The sequence below is a fragment of the Petaurus breviceps genome, unplaced genomic scaffold, assembly GCF_028583685.1.
Source record: "Petaurus breviceps papuanus isolate PSGF00001 unplaced genomic scaffold, PetGlider_PUasm1.0 90825, whole genome shotgun sequence".
Taxonomy (NCBI): domain Eukaryota; kingdom Metazoa; phylum Chordata; class Mammalia; order Diprotodontia; family Petauridae; genus Petaurus; species Petaurus breviceps.
Genome location: NW_027187353.1, coordinates 22896803 through 22907136, shown reverse-complemented (window position 1 = coordinate 22907136; position 10334 = coordinate 22896803). Strand labels below are relative to the sequence as shown.

Sequence of the window (10334 nt, the reverse complement as noted above, 5' to 3'; positions counted from 1 at the left end):
AGAAATGTCCTTTACCTGTTCAATTCTCATCCACGCTAATGCCCAGTTCACTTGGCGCTTCCTCCTGAAACACCACCCTGATTCTCTTGACTCAGTACCCCCGTTTGCATTTCTGCAGTGCATTTATTACGTGATTTTTTGGTACTCATTATTTGCAGTGATTGGTCTTTGTATCTTCCCCCCCTTAGACTTGCAGGATCCAGGAGGCCCTAGGCGATTCCAAAAAAATCTTGGAATTTTGCACGGGGCTTAGACTATGCTGCGTATCCCAGCTACCGAAGCCCAGAATGCCTCCTCCCCCGGGAGCAAGGCGGGTGTGCAAGCAGCGGTCGGTGCAAACCCGACTTTTCCGCTGGAGCCCTTAACATTGCGCACTGCACGGGTCAGGCGCCCGCAGTCTTTGAGCCCTTTGGGGCTTTGCCTTATAGCCCGGTTCCAGGAGCAGACACTTTCCCTGTGCTACCCCTCGCAGGACTGGAACAGTTCAGGTATGCACGTAGTAGGAGCGCAGGGAGAGGAGCAGAAACGACTTTGTGTTTCTTTTTCTACTTTGGGGTCGGACATGCTCCGAGCAGGCACCAGGACACATACTGTCCTTGGGGAAACAAGATCAAACTTGCGCGCCGGCCAGGGACAGGCGAGCAGGGTGTGGGGGCTCACGTCCCTTCCCCGAGCCTCAGCCTAGCTGGAGGAGAGGAGGTGAGGGGGGAGGACGGCGCGAGCCAGGCACACGCCAGGCGGGCCCGGAGCAGCGCGCGCGCGCCCGCGGGCCGGCCCGAAGCCGGAGCCCCGCCCCGCCCCGCCCGCCCCTTCCCCCCCCCCCCCCCCCCCTGCGCGCCCTTGCGCCGGGCCACGTGATCCATTTTGTTGTGGTCCCGGCCCGCGTGGGTGTCAGTAGTGGCCAGGCCGGGAGGGGACGGGAGGGGAGGGGAGGGGACGGGAGGGGCGGGGCGGGGCGGGGCCGGGCGGCGCGGGTCACGTGACGGGGGTTTAAATCTCCCGCAGCCGGCGCGGCGGGGGCGCCAGAGCTGCTGCTGCGCGTCTGCCGAGCGGGTGGGCGGGGGAGGGCGGCGGAGCGCGGGCGGCGGAGGCGGTGCCGAGGCCAGGCCCAGGCCGAGGCCCAGGCCCAGGCGGGCGGGAGGCGGTTGAAGATGGCGGATGAGGCGGCGCTCGCCCTGGAGCCCGGCGCGGGCAGCGGAGGTCCCGCGGAGCCCGGCGGGGAGCCGCTCAGCAAGCGGCAGCGCAGGGACTGCCCGGGGCCGGGGGCGGAGCGGGCCGGCGGGGCGGGGAGCCCGGGCCCGGACGCGGCGGCCGCCCCGATCGGGGAGGCCTTGGACGCGGCCGCCCCCGGCGGGGACAATGGACCGGGCCCTCGGGGCCTGCGGGGCCTGCCCCGGGAGCCGCCACCGCCGGACGACGACGACGACGAAGACGACGAGGACGACGACGAGGAGGAGGAGGAGGAGGAGGAAGAGGGGGGCGAGGACGAGGACGAGGCGGCGGCGGCGATTGGCTACCGAGGTGCGCAGGGTCCGGGCGGCCGCGACTGCGCACCGCCCCCCGGGGCCGGCCGGGCGGGGAGGGCCTAAACTGCCGGGCCGCCGGAGGCCCCGAGCTCTGCCCCCGGCCCTGAGTGGGCCCGTCCCCGCCCCCCCCTTCTCTCCCTCCCGTGTCCTGCTCCGCTCCTGCAGGACCTCCCGTGTTCGGGGATCCCGCTTTGGGGGCGTTTGCATTTGATCTGCAGCGGGGGCTTGTTTGGCCGGGACGTCCCTCCTCCTCCCCTCTGGAGGGGCTTGCCTTTCCGCTGCCCCTGAGTCCCGGTGGATACGCAGCCTCCTCCTGCTCCGGCGGTTCTGCTCGGGGTTTTTCAGGGGCTCTGCTTGTGTTCCTATCGTCTGTTTTCTGGACTCGGCTTTCCGAGAGCCAGGCGGGTCCCGGACACAGATGTGGCAATTTCTCGTAGAGTCGTGGGCGAGGTACACCGATGTCCCCTCCTGGCTTGGAGGTGACCCCGGGCTGGGGATCCCTCGAGCCGGCGCTCCTGGGGTCCCACCGTACATCGGGACTTGGGAGAAGCTTCTCGCCTGAGGGGCTGCAGAGCCTTGAATGTCTTGGCCTCAGCAGCTCACCTGCAAAAGGGGGGGGACTTGTGGAATTTGAGGGGTCAGGGAGTACCTGCACCAAAGAACTGACCCCTGAAGTTTAAGAAGTGTGAGAAAGATAACTGAAAGCCAAACTTTTATTTATCCTGAAGAACTCCTTTGCCCTCTCTAATCCTAATTTTTCGTAGCGTCTTTGGCTAGTTACTATCTAGCGTTTTGTAAACCGAAAAACCATATAAAAAACAGTTCACACACAACCTTTTACTTCTGGTGTTGACCAGCAGCTGTTGGCATCATTTAGCAACAGTTGGCATTAAGTCATTTAATGCTGCTATCTTTTGAACTTTTGAAGCTGTATGATCCTGGGCAAATCACTTAAACTGTTTCCCTCAATTTCCTCAACTGTAAGATGGGAATAATAAATAACACCTACCTGCTAGGGTTGTGAGGATTAAATCAGATAATTAAGTGCTTGGCACGGTGCCAGGCGCTCAGTAAATTCCATGTAAATGTTAGCTATTGCTATGGAGGGTTTCTAGATACATATGTGAGATCAGTGGATAAACTTTTTAGATGAAGAAAGCAAATATGGTGAATTATCCATTATTTGGTTTACATTTATTTGAAAGCCTCTACGTGTGGTCCAAAGAGCTCATGTTTGATGGGTAGTCCTGTTTTAGTAAATTTATCAATGTCTTTTTTTTTTTTTCACTAAATTAGATTCTGTAGTTGGAGTGGTAATCTCTGTGAATCTAGAATCTTTTGGATGAAAACACAATGATGCTGATCTACTTAACTAATTTAAAATACAGGAAAGAATTGATCTGAAATTCTTTCACTATGTCTCATTATAATGAGGAGATGGCCCTAGGTGCCCAGAGGCCAGTGGCGGCCAAGCTGGGAGGGTTTTTTTTTTTTTTTCAAACAGGTGAGGCACAGAACAGAGTTGCAACTAAGAACCAGTAAGGAGGTTGGTCCCTGGGTCACTAATGATTTTTAGCTACTAAGTCAAGAAACTCTCTGTTTTGTTGGAGCTACAACCTGCCTTGGGAGAAAGAGTGAAAATGTGGATGAAATTGCTATTTTAAAAGTCTTTTGTATTTACTTAGCTACAAATGTCGTCCCCCTGTACCCAGTAGAATGGAAGAGACTGAAGATAGGGACTGGTTTTTTGTTCTGTGTATCTCAAGTATCTATCACAATGACTTGCGAATGAACACAGTCAATTATTTGAAATATTAATTGAAGTAGGGAAGAAAGGAATAAGCATTTATATAGTGCCAATTGTATACCAAACACTTTTTACAGTTACTGTCTCATTTGATCCTCAAAACAGCACTAGGAGGTAGTGCTATTATTATCCTCATTTTACAGATAAAAAAAACTTGAGGCAAAGTGAATAAGTGACTTGTCCAGGGTCACACAGTTTGTAGTTGTCTGAGGCTGGATTTGAATTCTGGTCTACCTGACTTAAGGCCCAGCACTCTAATATACTCCTCTACTACCTGCTTCCAGTAAATGAACATTTTGCATCCGTATACTTTTGAAGATAGAGACGTATTGAATTCTTAATAAGATGTCATACTTTCTTTTTGGTCCTGTGATTTCTCGCTGCAGCCAGCTCTTATTAAGGAAATTTCCTCTGTAGATTGTTTGCTAATTTGTTCTCTTAGAGAGTTACCCTTGGCATTGAGAAGTGACCTACAGTCACAGCCACATTTGTCAGGCTGACCCTGAGCCCAGGTTTTCTGGATAGGAGGCCATTTCTTTAGCCAGTATTCCAGACCTTCCCTTTGGTCTGCCCCTTTTTAGAGATGTAGGCTGTTTCTAAGGTCTTTTATTTTTCTCTGTTTTGCAGAAAATCTCTTCAGTGATGAAATTCTTGCCAATGGCTTTCATTCGTGTGACAGTGATGAGGATGACCGTGCCTCTCACGCAAGCTCCAGTGACTGGACTCCCAGACCTCGGACAGGTGAAGGTTTGGGGAGGCTCTTGATGGCCATTTTAAAAGTTCCATTGATTTCCATTGGAATGCTGCCCTAGCAGGGCCATGAAAGGGGTCCTCCAGTAGAACATTTTTTCCTTGTGTAAGCATGAGTTCCAGGGGTCTCCTTTTTGGTTTGTTGTGAAGTCTTTTCCGTGGCTCCTCAAGGCTACAGGGCTTCTCTTCCAGGAGGGTAATAGGACAGTGTCTAGAATGATTTTGTGCGGAAGTAAATTTATCATCTGCCCATAAGAGACACATGCTGGCATAGCTGCCTGCATGTGAGTTGTTGTGGAGGGGGCGGGTTCCCTTCTCTAACACCAACTATTTAAGTGACTTTGAACAAGTCACTTACTCTCCTGGAGCCTGTGGCTCCTGAATACAGTGAAAGGTTGTTGTCCTGAATGGGAGAGGACCAAAATGACATCACTCTGGCGGGATCAAGGTACAGCATGTCTGAGTATGACTGATAAGATCAATAGGAGCTCGGAAGGCTCTGCTACAGGGCAGGCACAAGTAGTTTGTATGAACATTTGGAGTGGAGATGTCTCTACATTTGTGCCTCTTTTCTTTTGAGCTACTGCATTTCTGCTTTGTCTATGGGGTATAGCACCTTCTTTGATGCAAGGATGCCCTGCTGGGCAGTCCTGTGCCAGTGTCTCCCATGTCTCACAGTCAGTTCCAAAGTTCTTCAGAGACACAAAGTAGGTAAATAGACCTTTGCAGTCCATTCCAGCTCTGACACTACAGAAGCATCTACTTCAGCCTTCTTGATCTGGATTTCCACATCGCTAGAGAGCCCTCCTTGGCAGGACAGTCGTAAATACCCACCTGACTGGGTTCTTCACTTTGCCCATATGAGAGGAAAGGGATAGAGGTGCCTTAATTGGCTGGACTCAGTCTCCTCTTGGTACTTTTCTCTAGAAGAGTCTTCAAAACCTGATTATAGAACTTTAGTAACCCTAATTTGGGGACTAACACCCTGATAACACATTGCCACCCTTTGGGATCTTTGTGCCTTGAGCTTTTTCCTCCTGGAATAAAAAAAGGCTTCTAAAATCCAAGGTCATGTTTTTCAACATGTTTTTCTCAATCGTTTGCCATTTATGTGTCTGTTAACTCTTTGCCTGGACCTTCCCAGCTGACAGCTGGGCCTTCTTGAAGGCTGGACGTTTTTGTTTTGATGTTAAATATGACTCACTTCTAGATTTTAATATTTGTTACTGAAGAATTTTTTCCTAGGTACATCTTTGCTTATAGAGCACACCACCACGTACCACCTTTGATGCAAGCATGCCATGCTGGGCTGTCCTGTGCCAGTGTCTCCTGTGTCTCCCGTGTCTCCCATGTGTCTCTAAATTTTTTAATTCCTTAAATTCTCTACATTGTGATGTCAGTTTTTTCGGGACCTATAGAATTTCATTGAAGTCCTAATGCCATGCCTGGCATATAGTAGGCAATTAATAAATGCTTGTTGACTTGTTTTGCCTCACCACCTATTTGGGTTTAAAGACCTACAAGCCTCAGTGGGCTAAGATCGACTCTCTAGCTCTTTTGAGTATCATACATGTAGAGTGAGTATGAAATTGTGATAGATTGTCCTGGAAAGAGTTCCTTCTTAAATAATTCTCATAATTAATGTGCTGAACTAGGGCAGCTACAGGTAAAAATTGGCACTTTGACTTTTTGGATATACATTGACCTTCTCTACCAAGACTCGTACTGTTGAGAATGAGGTTGAGTGAGTTTTACTGATGAACTTTTTGTCTTGCTGACATTTTAGCGAACAATGAAAATCTTTACTTTTTTAAGAATCTTGATTTTTAAAATCTTAGATTGTTGCAGTATTTTTCCCTGCAAAGAAGTAAAGGTATAGTATGTGGTAGTTTCTTAATACCATAAAGTTTGAAAATACTTGAAAAATTGGAAGAGGTAATGGGAGAGGCAGTGTTAAAATGTTTTAAAGGTCCTGTTGGGAAGTGAGAGTTATATACGTGAATCGTAAGTTTTTAGTCTAAATTTGTAAATGCTAACTGAAAGACAGATTTGTGTGTGAGGTAATAGAAATAGGAAGACTCAGAGATACAGTGTTTCCATCCACCTTTCACAGTCTGCATAGAGCTAAAATAGGTAGAAGAGCCTGATGTTCTTGGGGCTCCTTGGGCTGCCATGTGGAGCTCTGTGTGGACACTTGTAGCCTAAGTTCCCATTAGGAGGTGCCTCTTCTGGCACTGGAGACTGGCTTCTTCTGGCATGTGGTCTTGGCTCATTTCAGTACTGAACTTTAGACTGTCAGATTTCAAGCATGTGAGTGATATCTTTTGGGGATTTGGAGAATGTCTTAAGAATGAGTTGATTCAAACTGAAATTCCTTTTTTTAACTTGAAAAAAAAATCTCATTCAGAGTCATAGAGGTCTTTAGAAGAGCGATTTGAGGGGCAGCTGGATGGCACAATGAATAGAGCACTGGCCCTGGAGTCAGGAGGACCTGAGTTCAAATCCAGTGTCAGATGCTTGACATGTGTACTAGCCAAGTGACTTTGGGCAAGTCACTTAACCCCTGTTACCCTGCAAAAAAAAAAAATTTGATCCCATTTTCTTTTTCCCTTACCATCATAGGTCCTTACACTTTTGTGCAGCAGCATCTCATGATAGGCACAGATCCTCGGACAATCCTAAAGGATCTGTTACCAGAAACAATCCCACCACCTGAACTAGATGATATGACACTCTGGCAGATTGTTATAAACATCCTTTCTGAACCACCGAAAAGGAAAAAGAGAAAAGATATTAATACGATTGAGGATGCTGTGAAGTTATTACAAGAGTGCAAGAAAATCATTGTTCTCACTGGAGCTGGGGTACGTATGGTTGCTGAAAAAGGAGTGTCCTTTTAATGAACACGTTTCTCTTCCTCATACTTTTTCCAATAAAGAGCGCGGTTTTGGTTTTTTTTTTTTTCTACAGTGTAATTTTTTTGTTACCCTGGTAGAGTAATGAGTGGATATGATTGACTTCGGACAGACTGAGCATGGCAACAGAGGTATACCCACTGCCAAGTTAAATGTTAAAAAGGAAAAAAAGGCCTTCCTTAGCAACCTTCAGGATAATTCTTCCATAAGACAAGTGGCAAGTGGAATTGGGGCCTAGACCTTAATCTATACAATTACATACGATTGTTCCCCCAAAGGGAAAAAAAGTTTAAATTGGGGTGCTGGACATGGAGCTCTCTGTTCTCTGGGGAAGGATGAATGCCAATCCACAACTTTTCTCTGTGAGTGGTCAGTGCAACTATGGGCAGAGGAAGAAGATGTGGTTGGTGATGGTTGGAAATATCTCCTAACTGGGAGGTACTGAGGCGGCTTTTTGTTCTTGACTGGTTTAAATACCAGAGAGGCTTCCTTTGATCTTCCTGGGGCCTGTATTCAAGGTGTGACTGGGAATCTTATAAGGCTGGTCAAGCCAGGTGACTACTGCCCACTCTGGGTGATTCATGTTCATCAGTGATGCTACCAGAAAGAATTCTAGAAATCGGTGTAAAGGTTAAGAAGTATTGCCCTTCCAAAGTATTCAGAGATGGAAGAACTTAGCCTGATAACGTAGTTAAAATTGTGAGGATCTCATTGGGTCAAGTTTAGAGGTCCAGGTGTTTTTCTAAGCACAGCATTTTTAATGTGGTCAGGTAACGAGAGCTGAATAAAGTGGCAGATCGCCCTTGTCATCTTCCTGGAAGCCCAGCGGAAGTGCTGCAGGGTTGGGGAGAGGGGAATATTGTTCCAGTGCTTGGAAAACCATAATTGAGCCTGACAAGTATAGACTAGTCAGCTTAGCTTTGATTCCTGGCAAGATTCTAAAACATCTATCATTAAAGAGATGGTTCTTGACCATCTAGAAAAGGAAGCAGTGATGACAGCCTGCGTGGCTTCAGGTTGAGCCACATGGCTTTTTTCCTTTTCCTTTCTTCTCCCTCTTCTCCTTCCAACAGGAGAATGTTGTCGCTAGAGTTTATCAAAGCACAAGATAGAGTTCCTCATGCTGCTGTGGACCAATTGGAGAGATTCAGTAGTACAATTAGGTGGATTCAGATTGAGCTAAGTGGCTGAGCCCTGAATAGCCATTACTAGTCTCTGTATCAGTTTGGAAGGAGGTTTCTTATAGAGAGAGTGCCTCAGGGGTCTTATACTTGGCGATCTGTTGCATAATATTTGGATCAGCGTTTGTGATGATCAAGTTTCTAAATGATCTTGACAAGCTGGAACCTGGGGCAGGATCTCACATGTGGATAAATGTTCAGTCTTAAAGTTGGCTTCAAAAACTCAGCTGCAGATAGAGGATGAGAGCTCTATGCTGAATAGTTTATCTAAAAAAGCTGGGCTGGGGCTGCAGACTGATAAAGAGTCAGCAGTATGACCTGTCAGGCCAGAGGGCAATCATCCTACTGTGTGCTTGCCTTGGGGGAGACCTTAGCCAGAGACCTGCAAGATACAGAATATCCCAAGGACAGCCAAAAGGAAGTGTTTATCTTGAAAAAGAAAAGGTCCAAGGGCCAAGTGCTTATGGGGCTGTCCTGGGGAAGAGGGCTTAGACTTGTTCTGCCTGATCCTGGAGAGCAGAACTGGGGCAGATGGCCTGGAAGTGAAGAGTAACTGGCCAAGCATTAAGAGCTGCCCACCTGTGACATGGGTTACCCTGGCAGGTATTGGGTGCTCCCTCTCTGATGAACACTTGTCACTGGGGAATTAGGGATCCTCTTTCAAGCATCCAGCATTGGCCTAGGGGCACCCAAGGCCCCTTTCAACCCAAAGAATCCTTGACTCATTTCCTTTCTTTGAAACATCATATTTGTGTTCATTGTAAAAGTGTTGCACATTAACAGAGGCAAGAAACAAAATCACATTTGCCACCTTGCCTGGTGGAAGCATCCTGGAGGTGAATGTGAGACTCCAAAAAGGGTACCCAGCTTAGAAAGCGGCCTTACTGATTCCAGACCAGGTAGAATCCACCCTGGCAACACATGTCCACAAAAGTAGCATCAGAAATGCCTTTTTACAAGCAGTGTGACAAATAGCCCTACCTTTCCAGGTCCTTTTATCCTTATCAGTTTATGAACTTTTATTATGAAATATAAGTCTGTATGTATTTCCAAAGTAAAGGCCAAATAACTTCAACATTTGTGATATTCACTGTAATCCAAGCAAATGATTTAATTCTTGGGAATGGGATCCAGACTTTGCTTTTGATAGAATTTCCCTTGAGCTCCAAAGACTTTTGTCTCCTTTAACAGATTATTGTAGAGAAAGTTCCTTTCATTTTCTTGGTCCCTATTGAATTTGAATTACTCACGTTGTGGTCAAAAGCTGCGAAATGACTTAGTTTGCTTGTCTCAAGCCACCTTATCTATCTCTGCTGTAGGCATAAGGAATTAAGCTGGCATCCATTAAGCATCTTTGTTTTTATTCCCTTTGAAATTATAGTTAGCCCATAGTGCTAAAAAGGATTTTCCTTAAAAGGAAAAGCAAACTATGATTCCTTTCCTTTGCTTGTTTATCTCTTCTTGTGTGGTAAGAACTAACTAATTATAGAGCTAGAATATCTAATTATAGAAATTATACCATGCATGTTATGTTCCAGGTATCTGTTTCCTGTGGAATACCTGACTTCAGATCAAGAGATGGTATTTATGCACGCCTGGCAGTAGATTTCCCTGACCTTCCTGATCCTCAAGCAATGTTTGATATTGAATATTTCAGAAAGGATCCAAGACCATTTTTCAAGTTTGCAAAGGTATAGTTTTTTCTGGGATTAAATCTTCTTCTAAAGTGATTGCCATTTTATTGCTGAAATGGATTGTTTATTTTGCAATAAACACCACTATGGATTAAGATAATTGAAATAAAGTGCTCATTGAAGTGAGGTAAGGGAACCTAGGAGTGAATAATCTGAAGAAAATGCTCCTTAGGTGAATAAGCAAGCTTATTATCAGAAGAAGGTTTGCCCTGCTTTCTCCATCATGATTTTCTAGCTGCTTATTTTTAGGGTGATAGGCTGAAGCATGTCAACAAAGGGATAATATGAAGGAAAATTTCATTTTTTAAAACATTATTGCAGTTTCAAATAGAGATTTTAATTAGCATTCCTTTTTTAAAAAAATTCCTTAAAAAAATTTACAATCGGGACAGCTAGGTGTCTCAGTGAATAGAGCACTGGCCCTGGAGTCAGGAGGACCTGAGTTCAAATGCAGCCTCAGA

The 10334-nt window shown here is 46.7% G+C and overlaps 1 protein-coding gene across 3 annotated transcripts in view; it reads left to right on the top strand.

Moving 5' to 3' along the window:
- Positions 1 to 345: 345 nt before the first annotated feature.
- The window catches only part of SIRT1 (sirtuin 1), a 36218-nt gene continuing 26229 nt past the window's right edge, over positions 346 to 10334 (top strand). Inside the window, exons 1-4 of one of the 3 annotated variants that reach the window (XM_069071505.1) lie at positions 346 to 488; positions 3961 to 4074; positions 6706 to 6947; positions 9718 to 9870. In XM_069071505.1, coding sequence (XP_068927606.1) covers positions 6735 to 6947; positions 9718 to 9870 — 366 coding nt within the window. In that variant the 5' untranslated portion in view covers positions 346 to 488; positions 3961 to 4074; positions 6706 to 6734. Of the gene's footprint in view, positions 489 to 1151; positions 1522 to 1781; positions 1977 to 3960; positions 4075 to 6705; positions 6948 to 9717; positions 9871 to 10334 lie in introns of those variants that run through there. The other 2 variants (XM_069071503.1, XM_069071504.1) reach the window with 2 other exon arrangements.